The sequence below is a fragment of the Lagopus leucura genome, unplaced genomic scaffold (assembly GCF_019238085.1).
Source record: "Lagopus leucura isolate 7727_CA_CO unplaced genomic scaffold, USGS_WTPT01 Super-Scaffold_100001, whole genome shotgun sequence".
Taxonomy (NCBI): Eukaryota; Metazoa; Chordata; class Aves; order Galliformes; family Phasianidae; genus Lagopus; species Lagopus leucura.
Genome location: NW_024962262.1, coordinates 54,400,823 through 54,414,170, shown reverse-complemented (window position 1 = coordinate 54,414,170; position 13,348 = coordinate 54,400,823). Strand labels below are relative to the sequence as shown.

General features: G+C 36.6%; 1 protein-coding gene across 1 annotated transcript in view; it reads left to right on the top strand.

Annotated features, from left to right (window-relative positions):
* Positions 1-13,348, top strand: part of ANOS1 (anosmin 1) — a 131,078-nt gene that overhangs the window by 18,256 nt on the left and 99,474 nt on the right. Inside the window, exon 2 of the mRNA XM_042868410.1 lies at positions 6,397-6,444. Within this exon, the coding sequence (XP_042724344.1) occupies positions 6,397-6,444 (48 nt within the window). The remainder of the gene's footprint in view (positions 1-6,396; positions 6,445-13,348) is intronic.

The window sequence follows — 13,348 nt, the reverse complement described above, 5'->3', positions numbered from 1 at the left end:
TTTTCTCTCCATGACTTTCCCAGAGGATGATCTTCAAACTTGCCTTATGGGGGGGAAATACTTAGAAATAAATAAACTAAAACATATTTGCATGAATTGTCCTTTAAGTATCAGTCTTGTTTTCCAGAGGTAGACCTTGTAATTGGGCTTTATGACTTCGCTCATTCACTTATTTCTGCAGGGTGGTTTAATTTCTCTGGTCAGGTTTCAGTTTTGCCTCAAACATGTTGAAATGTAATTTCAAAGGGCATAAGTGCTTACATTTATTCCGGATTGGTGAGACACTTGTGTGGCAAGTTTTGTAGCTGTTACATAAAAAGGTATGATCTTTTCATTTCTCAGCCAAGTTTCCAAAGAAAAATGTGAGCCAGTTATTTGCATGCAAAAGGATAATTAAAATATCAGAGCCCAGGAGAGATGTGTGGGACTCTGGTTCCCCTTTTTTGTATATTTACTTCAAGTTCACTTTTATGCTCAAGAGAAGTGCTTTGAGAAAGAACATTTTCTTTGGGATTTGCTATCTGCTGGGTTTGGTATCTCTTCTTCTGAAATTTGTTCCTAGGTGAATGCTTTGGCATTTTAGATATTAAAGGCCTAGGCCTAATTTGAATTTGTTAATTCCATTCTGCATTTTCTGTTGAAAATGTATGTCCTTAAATTCATCACTGCAGCAGCTATTGTTTTCTCTGCTCTATTGTACATCAGTGGGAAACTGTTATTGGAAGAGCTTGTTTTTATGCTTTTTTTGGTCATTTTGGAAGTTTTAGAGAGTTCATCCAGAGAGATAGTAATTTCACTCAAAAGTGCATTGAATATGCACTTTTCTTCAGGTGAGAAGAGAATTCCAAAACTGGTGGAAGGGATACCAGGTATTGTCATTTCAGATTAAGTGGCTCATTGATTTTTCACAACTGATGTTTGGCACTTCAAAAGAAGAATTGTATGTTCTAAAAGATAATTATGGATGAGGATACAAATGAAAGACATTTTTGTTGTTGTTGTTTTGTTTTTTTTTGCCATTGCTCTAGTAAAAGGGTAGTTTTGAGTTGCTTGGGACAGATTGTAGATAGATGAAAACTAAGTCTTCATTGCCTCTCTAACATGTGTTTTTATTTTTACTAGTTCTTTGCTTTTTTTCAGGGCACAGAGGTTTTTACCTTAACTGTTCAGGGCATTTGCTTACTGGGGGAAAGCAAGCATGTATTTATGCTTGTTGAAATGAAGTTCACTCAGACTGTTGACAGATACCAATTAATCAATTTAATTGCAAGTAGAATCATAAAATCATTTCAATTAGAAAAGACCCTTAAGATCATCAAATCTAACCATCAACCTAACACTACCAAGTCCATCAATAAATCACGATCACTTGTTTCTTAAATACTTGCAGTGTTGGAGACTCCACTACTTCTGTGACCAGCCAATTACAATAAAAAAATTATTCAAAATGTTCAATCTAAACCTCCCATGGTGCAACTTAAGGCTGTTTCCTTGTCACTTGTGCTGTCATTTGTCACTGACACCCTTCTTGCTGCAACTTCCTTTCAGGTAGTTGTGGAGAGCAATGATGTCTCCCCTGGTCCTCCTCTTCTGCAGATGAAACAACCCCAGTTCCCTCAACCATTCTTCATTTGTCTTGTTTTCTTGTCTTGTCACCAGCTTCATAGTAATTCTTTTCATCCACTTGAAAAGCTCCATATCCTTCTAATGAGGGGCCCAAAACTGAACAAAATACTTGACGTGTGATCTCAGCAGCAGAGGGACGAATCCCTTCCCTAGTCCTGCTGCCCATACTATCTAGGATGTAGGCCAGAGTGGCGCTGGTCTTCTTGGCCACCTGGGAGGCCACACAGCTGGTTCATGTTCAGCTGACTGTCAGCCAGACTCTTTAAGTCGTTTTCTGCCTGGCAACTAACCAGCTACTCTTTCCCAAGTCTCTTCTGCTGCATTGGCTTGTTATGGCCCATGTAGTTGCGGTTTGTGTTTTCATGATAAGTTTGAATGATAAATTTTGTTATATTTGTCTGATTTCTTATTCCTTGGTTTTTGTAATCACTTGAGCGCCGAGGCATCTATTTGCTGGTCTCTAGAGAGGTTTGCTGCTTGCTGGGAGCCTGTATCTGGGACATTAAGAAAAGGCTACTGGGTGTGATAAAGCTCAAGAAATACTCTCTACCCCAGCTCTTTCAAGCAGAGTCACAGTAGGCTGCAATTAGGAAATTACAAAATATTTAAAAAGATTTTCTTTCCCTAGGGATGATATTGAAAGTATTGGGAGGACAGGTAGTGTTCTCAGTCCTTCTGGCTGGGGATGGTAGAAGGAAGAGAATGGGCCAGTTATAAGAATGACTGCATGGATAATGTTGTACTCAGGATTTCACATGATCTTGAATTGTCAAGAGACTGAGCATATGGTCATCTGATGGGATGCAGCTGATTAGGAGGAGCAAGAATATACCAAGCAGGAGGCTGGCTTGGCTGATCATCAGAGCTAAATTTTATGGGGGGAGGGGAATTGCTTCTAAATGGCAGAAAAGGGCTGAGGAATGCTGTGACTTTAGGAAGCAGCAGGGTTAAGCCTCAAATTTGCCACAGAGCAATCTGGGAAGACTCCTCCAAAAGAGTAAAGATGCCAAAAACCCAAATGAAGTGTCTCTACAGCAGTTCATGCAGCATGGACTAGTGAAAACTATGGTGCAATTAGAAAACTGTAATTTCATTGCTTTTGCAGAAACATGGTGGGATAAATTGCACAATGGGAATACTACAGTTGAAGGCTACAAGCTTTTTAGAAGGGATAGGCAAAGCAGGAATGATGTGGAAGATACCCTCTATGTTAAAAAGTGGGTAGATTTAGGAAGAAATGCCATCCAGGTGATGGCAAGCTAGAGAAGTGGGCCCATGTGAACCGAAAAAGTTCAACAAGATTTTCCAAGTACAAGCTATTGCACTTGGATTGGGTCAATCCCAGATGTGTGTATGGACTAGGAGAGAAACTCACTGAGAGCAGCCCTGTAGAGAAGGACTTGGGGGGAACAAAAAACTGGACATGAACCAGCAGTGTTGCTTGCAGCCCAGAAGGCCCTCAAACATAGAAAGGATCAAGTCAAAACTCTCATGGATGTAAGTCTCGTCAGAACTGGCTTGAAGAAAAACAGAAATGAGGGAACTGAGGATTTTTGGGATGCAAAATGCTCTAGCTAAAACACGAGATTTTTGATTCTTTGAAATTAGACTTTCTGACAGGTATATTGGATTAAAAACAGGGAAAATAAAACAAATAAGTGAACATTTGTGTAACTTGGGTATCTGTTTGCTAAGATGGAGAATGAAGAGTGTTCTTCCTCTCATACCCTGTGGTTCAAAGCAAGCCTGTAGAACTCATGTTCACCTTGTACAGTGAAAAATCACTCATATGTTAGTTTTTATAACATTAAGGTTGTTGAACGATATTTTTATGTTTTGCTAAACTTACTTTTTAATTCAAGTAATAATAGTTTTTAGTGGAGAAATGAAAACATGGCTAGACATTATACATTATGAAGGAGAGCCACGCATCTGGACATTTACTGCATTTATTGTCTCAAGTAACAGATGTAATTCAAAAACAGAAGTGCTTTTTCTAGTTCAGTGGAAAGCAGTAGCATAACTGAAATAAAGTGGTGAGCTACTACTAATCTGTTATTGCAATCAGCTATCTCTGTCACATTTTATATGAAGAAGAAAGGGAGGATAAATCGGAAGCAGCACATAAAATATTGTTTTAACATTACTGTTGGCTAGATCTGTGAGTGGAAATAATAAATCCTCATATGGCGTTGAGGATAATACTAAAGTATTCCCACTAGCATGTGTTATTTACGGCTGTTCTAAAGTTTTATTTCTTCTATGTATGTCTCTTTTTTTAGGGGTTGGACCTGACATGTTGTTCATAGCTAACTATTCTTATGTTAACAAATCTCAATTTTAGCTAAATTCTATGATAATGTCAGGAAAAATGTGGTATTCTAAAATCAAATAATGATTACAACTGCTGGGATGATAAAACTAAACAAATATTCATAAAATATCGAAATTAAATTGTATTAACTAGAATCTTGAAATTGCTCCTAAAAGAGCTTAGGAGTAGATACGTCTTTACGTTTATTATTCCCAGAGCCCCTTAAATAATACAGGAATAGAAATTTTTAGTCTTAGAGCTCATATGAAAAAAAAATGACATATATAGATATGTGGTGCTTAAGGCACAAGAATAACATGCAAGTTAGATGCTTTGTTTTGATTCCTGGACTTCGCGATGTGTCTGATCCAAATCTGTATTAATGACTTCTCATCCAGTACAAAATACCCTTAGTGTTAGAAATGTAGATGACACTAATTTTTCTTACATGGCTGAAACAACAGTTTGTAGCCTGATTACCTTTTCTTCCCTCTTTTTATTTCTCCTGCCAATCAAAACCTGGAAGGTGATTTTGAATTGCCTTCAGGAGTGACTCACTGTTGGTATTTTTAGGAAATCGTCTTTAGTGAACAGTGCTTTAAATGCAAGAAAGAGGTGTCCTCAGTTAGATGATTGATCTAGTTGAAAATTGTTCCTACTCTGAGTAAATCTCTGTATTTTAAATTTATTTATTTTTAATTTATTTTGTTTTGTGTGCTTGTCTAAGAGTGCAAGCAACAGTGCTGTATCCTATTTGTATAATTAGAGTCACCTGTGTTAGGCTAGAAGCAGATTTCCTCATTTTAAGAAGCCTTTATCTTTCAGTGTACTGGATACTCTTTCAGAGTATCGGATAAAAAGGGACTTTCTTTACTAGCTTTTGTATTGCAACTATGTATCTGTATAAATATCGTTCCTGGGACAGCAGGAAAGGTTTTTGGAATTGAGCAACTCTGGGAGCTTGTGTGAAGGCATGCACAAATACTGTCTCCCCAAACACTATTTAGGAGGGAGCCACCTTCAAACTATTGGCTTCATCACTGTGGCAACTTGCAGGTGTATTCAAGCTCATGTGCCCTGTTGAGAACAGAAGTGCTCTGCTGACAGACTGGTGTAGCTGGATTGAATACAGTGCATGCTAGTACATATACTTCTGGGTTATACATCCCAATAGTATTTTTGTCATAGGTTTAGAAGCTCACAGCTAGAAGTTAGGTATCTATAGGTTACCTTAATTTTCATATCCTCTTATTTAAGCAGACAAAACCTTGTAGTTTTGCTAATCCTGCTGTATTCTGTCCTACCTGAATTTGTGACTGTTGTCCATAACTATATCTATATTATATCTATAATTAGTTCAAAAGGTGAAGGCACAGTACAGTAGCATTAATTCTTCCATATAGAAATACTATGCCTAATTCCTTGGAATGGGTGTCCTATTACTGTCTCATGGAATTCACCAATGTTTTTGGACCGTAGTCAGATTGTGATCAATAAATTTACCATAATTTTTATTTGTTCTCTTTACAGCTGATGAGTTCACAAAGATGAAAGAAATATGCGTATGTCTAAGTTCTCAAGTCTGTGAACTTGCTAGTCATACACCTTATTTCTAGTGTTTAGTCTATAGGATTACCCAGATCTTCTTTATGGTTTTTCTATTCTCATCAATACAGAAAGTGAATGAATATTTTGTCTTGCATTAGCCCCGCAAACATTTGTTTCCTGAACTCTGGTTATTACTGGGAAATAGTGTTTCCGAAGTTGACCTTTTATGAGCTGCTGTGGTAAAGTAGCAGGTTGATGAATATAGCCAGGCCTGTTTCAAGTTTCTCTTTCTGTTTTCATCATATTCTCATTTTTCTTAGTTTAAAAAATTATTTTGCACATGATGCTGAATTCATTGTTTTGCTGCAGTTTAAGATAGATGAGAATTCCTGATCTGTTATATTGTGAAAATGTTAAACAAAACTGTTATGGTTGACTTCTGGTAAATGCAGTTCACGTTTAATCCAATTTTCTGTTTTCTTCAAGGCTGTTCATTATGTTTCCTTGTTAGTTTATTTTAAGTACTGTGTAATATTGAAATGCAACTAATGAGCTTTCAGTTCATGAATCTACACATCCATATCGGTTTCTTATATACAAGTGTTACCTTTATTGTCTTGCTGGTAAATCCAGATACGAAGTGTTCGCAAAAGTGGACTAAGAGGAGACTCAAGTAAATTTTTCACCAGCTTTGAATGATTAAATGTTTTTCTAGCTTTTCTCAGGTCTGCTTACACTTGCCTGAGCATTTTACTCAGCACAAGCAGTGTGGATTCAGAATTGTTACTAATGCTGTGACACATCATACTCTAAAAAAGAACTGCAAGGTTAATTCTGTTTGAAACTGTTACGATGATCAGATCTATTCTTAACAAAACATTTATACTCATGTATTTTTTGTGTTTCAGAACAATGGATCACTTGCTTGGTGCCAGAATCACAAACAGTGTTCAAAGGTATGTTATTTTCTTCCTTGTCCCATTTATGAAGTTATATGATTGTTTCCATGTTGTCTGTAGATTAAGTAGTTTTCACCTTTTATTTGGAAACCTCAATCCATAAATGTCCAAAATTAATACCAAGTGAACTACTTTTTCAGGACTTTGGAATTATGTCTGAGGATAAATATTGAGCATAGGTAAACCAATATAATTCTTAGCTGGGAAAAAAACCAAACAATTGGTTGATAAGTGATTGTGGTTATCAACAAACTTTACACTGTCTGGAATCTTCTATATCATTTCTGTTTCAATATTTTTGGACATAAGCAGTGAAGCTGTCAGTCACTTTAAAATATTCACTCAGTAGTGCCAAGGTATGCCAGCATTCAACTCTTTATTCAATTTTTTGCATGACTCTGAATTTTCTTGGAAATCATTCTTGAAACAGATCACTTATGCCTTGTCCCATCCTAGCATTTTGATCTAGCAAGCTTAGAGAGTAGGTAAACTAAGTCAACTGACTGTACAAAAATTTTACTATGGTATCTGAACAGAAAAAGCTGTGATTTGGGAGCTTTGATGGTAAGAGTGGAATTACACATTCCAGGAACTGTTTTTTCATAAATGTCATGAGAAATGCATCTTTTAAATGGCTTGGAAGTTTACCTGAATCTGATGATGAGTTTTTTTTCCAGTATTCCTACCTAATCTTCCTAAAAATGTATTTCTATAATAATATGGGCATTTTATCTTCGATTTATTCTGTAAAGGGTATATTACAAATTGAATTAAAACGAAGTAGCATTATTCTGTATTGTTTTCTTAATCTATGTAAATGCTGACCTTTATTTTTAACATGAAAGAGTTTCTCTACATTTAAGAAGTGAGATTGCTGGTTCACCGAAGAGAGAATCTAGTTTTCATTAAAGTGCATGAGATTGAAAATGAACTGTTATTGACTGTTCCACTGTAAGAAAATAAAACAAAATTGAACACTGTCATTGGTATTAAAAACTACGTGTCATGACATCAGTGAAGGAAGAGAGTGGAAAAGATTAGTTTTGTCACACTGCTGGGTGTTTAGTTTTTGACATGGAATATTATCATTCTTGTGAGAAAGGGATTTGTCATAACTAAATTGCTTTTAAAGGAGGGTGTAATGGTCTTGTGTGGTACTGCAGTGATCCTGTTGTACTTTTCTTTTTTAATTCACTTGTCAAAGCTGCTATAGTATCCAGTCTGAAAGATTTTCCAATTGTGTCTGCTTAGCAAGGAATGAGTCATGTAGGGAAAGCCCAGCTTTTAAAGCAAGGCAGGTTATATAAACATCTGTCTGGATCAATATGAAGTTCATAGAATGGCTTAGTTTGGAAGGGCCCTCAAGGACCATCAAGTTCCAGTCCCCCTTCCACAGACAGGGTTGCCAGCTTGCTAGATCAGGTACTAAATCAGATTGCCCAGGCCCTATGCAACCTGGTCTTAAACACCTCCAAAAAATGGAGCATCCGCAACCTCTCTGGGCAGCCTGTTCCAGCATCTCACCACTCTCTCAGTAAAAAAACTTGCCCCTGTCATCCAGTCTAAACCTCTTCTCCTTTTGTTTAAAACCATTCCCCCTTGTTCTATCAGTATCTACCCACACAAAAAGTTGATTTCCCTTATGTTTGTGAACTCTCTTTAAATACTGGAAAGATGCAATAAGGTCTTCCTGTAGCCTTCTCTTTTCCAGGCTGAACATGACCAGTTCCTTCAGCCTATATTTTAGAGAGATGCTCCTGCCTACTGATCATCTCTGTGGTCCTTCTCTGGACTCTTTTGGATGTCCCAGACTTGGTGCAGTACTGGGTCTTCACAAAGGCAGAGAAGAAGGGGACAGTCTACCTTCCAATTTCTTATCCTCCAAATTGTCCACTCTTCAAATCCATCTCTCTCCAATTTAGAGATAAGGATGTGGTGGAGGACCATGTCAAAGGCCTTGCAAAAGTCCAGGTAGATGACATCAGTTGCCTTCCCTTTGTCCACTGATGCTGTCATTCCATCATAGAAAGCCACCAGATTGATCAGGCATGATCTGCTGTTGGTGAAACCATGCTGGCTGTCTTGGATCACGTGTTTTTCCTTCATGTGCCTTAACATGTCTTCCAGGAGGATCTGTTCCATGATTATGAATCCACATAAAATAGATATAAAGTACAATGAATTTAAGAATTACCTTGATTGTATTAATCTCTTATAATCAAGTGCAGAAGTATGTGCATATGACACACAGATAAAATTTTGTTTTAAAGCTGTGTCATTGTAACTCATACAGCGCTGAAGATGATATAGTCAATTTAGTTACTTTTCAATTACTTTATTCTTTCATGACAGTGTTTTTAAAATAGAAAAGGTACAGTGCAGTCCTTCTTCTTGTAACATAACTACTTACAATTTTTTTTTTTTTTTAACATTTTTTCATTCTTATCCTAGGATAGCCTATAAAAGTACAAGTCTTGGAAGAAAATATTGTCATGAAACATTCACTGTAGGGCTTTTGCCTGTGTTTCCTCATTTTTCCTCATTGGAAACACCTTTACTCTCTGTTCTGGATTCTGTTTTCCTAGACCTGAATTGACAAAAGCAGGTGTAGATCCTTTTCCACTATTTTCTGAGAATAAGATTAGTATGACACAGAAATCTGTAGTAATTTTGTGCATACAGTTTTGAATATAGAACTAGGAGAAATCTTGGAATACTTGTGTACTACGCCAATTATTTTTTTCCTCATGGAAATTTGTATTCTTTATATACACGGACACTTCTGTATTAGAAGTTTGCTGTAGAAGATCACTTTTTTGTTCATTTTGTTAGTGAAGTACCTCTGAAGTTAATTCAAGCAATTACACTGTTGCCCTCTAATACAAATATAGCCAACAACTGTTAGTTAGAAGATGAATACTTTCAAGAGCAACTAATTTTCGAACAGATGCAAATCTAATGAAGTGAAATTGATGTTGCTCTCACAGGAATGGTTGTAGATGGCTACCTATATCTCGCTCACATTACTAGTTTTGTTATGGTAATGAAGCAAATCACAAAAGCGTGATTCTGAACATCAGAATATGCACCGATGTTTTTATATGTAATTTAAGAAGATCTCTCTAGTGGTCTATTTTACAAAGTAAGAGTCAAAGGACCTCCTGAATGCATATACTGCTTTAAGATTAGGTGGTGAATTTATTATATTAATAATAGTCTACAAGGGTTGCTCCAAAAGTAGTGCCTCCTATTTTATTATATTGATCCACTATGACAGAGGTGGATGTTGGTGGTACTGCAATACGAGCTGAACATTCCCACCAGTATTCCATTTCATTTTGTTGCCATGTGATAGATGGCAGCAGAGGGAAGGTCTGGCAGAATGGTATCTTTATGGAAGTGTGAAGCAAAGATGTGGAATTGAAATTCTCCATGAAGACAAAAAATGACACCCACTGACATCCATCAATACTTGCTGAACATTTCTGGAGACCAGACAGTGGATGTGAATGTGATTCTGTGGTTCTGTGATTCTGTGAAGACAGTGAATTGATGGGTGGTGTATTTCAACAGTGGTGACAGCAACAGTGGTTTACCTCCATTGGTGTAGATTTTTACAAGTGCCACATGCAGGCTTTTGTTCATCTCTGGTGAAAAAGCACAGCTAATGGTGGTGACACTGTTGAAAAGTAGTGTTTTTTGATTGAGGTTTTGCTCTACCAAACAGTGTTAGTGTTCCCTTTATATCTGTTGTAGTTTCCATAGAAACAAATAGGAGGCATTACTTTCAGAACAACCTACATGTTATAATAAGGACTGCTATGGGATCACAAAATAAGCTGCCTGTTCTGGTAACAGCAGTTATTATTCACTGCCATCACACTACATCTACATTTCCACAAATGTAGACCTCAACTTCAGTTTGTTTTAGTATTTGTCCGTTCTTGTTTTTATGTCCAGAATGTATTTCTTGTTTTTGTTTTTGAAATTAATTGTTTTAAATTTGTGCCCATTGCCTCTGGTCTGATCAGTGGGAACTACTGGAAGAGTCTGACTGCATTTTCTTATTCACCCCTGTAAGGGGAAGGTAAGTTCCCCCAGGCATTTGCTTCTCCGGATTGAACAGTCCCAGCTCATAGCCTCTTTGCATATGGCAGATGCTCCAGTCGTTTAATCATATTCATGGCCCCTTCTTTTCTGCTTATGCTTTCTAAGCCCAAAATGACTCCTGCCAATTGTCATTCACAAAGATCCTTCCTTAAATCCCACTGCCTTCTGTTGTTTTATTAATATTGAGTCTTGCTACAGTGAATGTAACACATAGAATTACTCTTCCTGTTCTATCCATGCCAGTCTGTGAGCTCCTTAGTACAGACGCTATTTACTTCTCAAGTACTTGGAAGTGCTGAGCACATAACAAGTGCTTCTCCATAAAAACAGTGAGTTAAACACTGGTGAGGTTAACATGTAATGACAAAGTGTTCTACATTTATTCTTGTTTAGTGAATAATGCATTTTATTCCAAAGAGGAGCCAGGATGTCTTGGAAAGGCATATGGATATATATGTATGTGTGTGTGTGTGTGTGTGTGTGTATACATTTTACAGTTCCTTACACAAATTTTTCTTTTTTTAAGCAACTGAAAGTCAAAAGACCAGCAGGCACAATTTAGAACTGCATGTGCAGTGGCATTTGCAAGGACTGAAGATAAATGGAGATCATCGTAATGCACTGTGAATTGCAGTAGAACTTTCTTGTTCCCAGCAGCCAAGGCACCGGTCCCTGATTGATTGATTCTTCAGGAAGGCTGAAAGGCTATTTTGAGTTTTCAGGGCTGAGATGAAAATGTGAAAATAAAGATTAATAAGTTTACAAATACTGCATCCAAATTTAACATGCTCATTCAAAAAAAACAGCCTTGATTTCATTTTAGAATAAGACACACTACTGAATTCAGTCTATGAGTAATTCTTCCAAGTTTCCAGCCGAGCTCTTTTCAAAGATAATGCAGGTGGAAAGATGAGTTAATGGTTTAAACAATTAGAGATTTGATGCACTCTTCCATCTGTCAAAGCCCACTGAAATGAAGGCTCACAGTTTTAATTTGTGCCTCCAGCATCAAACTCAGTCTGAAATGGTGTCAGTGATTTGCCCTGCCCACAGTACTGTCATTCTTATGGTAAGCGTTCTGTGCACACATGCTGAGAGACTTTTATCAAACATATTAGTGTGCATTTGAGAGATCATTAGCCTGAAATAGCTGGAACATTCCAGATTTCTTAGCCTGGAAACTCACATCTCTGCTGGAAAGTATGTTGAGCCACTCTTACTTACACAAGAATGCTACAGCAGGATAGCAGTAACTTTTTAATAATTAGGAGGAATAGTGATTCTTCTATTGTCAATTAAAATGATTTAAGTGCTAGCCGTGAGGGTAAGGTAATTGATGTGTTGTTTTGTTTTTTGTTTGTTTGTTTTTTTGTTTGAAAAAGAGATAAGGAATAACATTTCTTTCTTAATTTGTTACACAGTATTTTTCTTTCATCTACTTAAAGATAAGGTAAAACTATTTAACAGAGTCAGAGTTTATAAGAATTGCTCACGTTGTTAGTTTGCTAAATAAATAAAATAATCCTAAGCATATATCAAATAAGAAGGCAAAGGTAATACTGCTTGCGTTCCTGTGGGTGATTTAATTTTTTAATATATTCATTTACAGAAAGGTAGATGGGGCTGGAAGAACAATAGTGATTAGATGATTAGAGCTAAAGTAGCTAAGAGTTGACTAAAGTTTCTGGATGTTTTTGTTTGAAGAAGTAGAAAGCTTTGTGATTCACTATATACACAAAAGCATTATTATATAAATGCACAATGATGACAAGAATTCTTTTGTTCTCTAAGGGCCTTGAGAAATGACAAATTAACAGAGTTAAAATCCAAAGTGTTTACAATACTTTTGTAATCTTCTGATGTGTTGCTCTATACTTGTAAATATTAAGTCTTATTTTTTTGAGTATCAAAGAAAGCAGCTGTTGTAGAATATGGGATATTGAAATAAAAGGAGATAAAGTTTATACTCTTCACAGTTGCATGCAAGATCATAACTCCATTCTCCTACCATGTTACCAACTAGACAAGTAAGCTTGCAGGTGTAGAATAAATTGCTATTAAAATAAGTCTCTATTAGTTGTTTTGAGTGCTAGTGTGAAACAGAAGGTGTTCTTTCCTGGACTCTAGTTTTGGTTACTCAGCTTTTATTACTTGTTTGTTCAACTTGAGATTTTTTTGACTTGAAGAATAAATATTTGGGGCTCTTGGAAGGTATTATGGTGGCCTTCATTTTGAGTGGTTCTACTGATAATTTTCCATGTCTATAACAAACAATTAGAAATACATTCTTTTCATTTTTTCTGCTTTTAAAAGTTAATCAAGACTGCCAGAACCCTTATGATGATTAGAGAGGAGGGGATTGTATTGGTTATCTCTCCTTGTGCAGCATTTTTTCATTCATTTGGAATACTGCTGTATTTCTCATTGAGAGAGAAAAGGATGCCTGTTTCGAATCTTGCTTTTCTGGCTGGTTGTATCTAGCCCACTTGCTAGCAGAAGTAAGCAAATCTGATCACTGTGCTGTTTGAAATTTGAATACTGAATACTGAGAAAAATGAGCCAACGCTGTGCATAGCCAGCCAAAGACTAAGTAGCCCTCTTTCATGGAGAAAGGACACAAAATTATCATTAGTGGCTGAATTGTACTAACACTGGCTTTGAGGATTATAGCACAGGAGCCTCAGCACCAGCCTCAAAAATGCAAATGTTGGCTTTAGACCTTAGTCTGCATACTCTACAATATATACAAAAATGCTGTATAGCTAAGGAGAGAAATGTGTGCATGGGCACA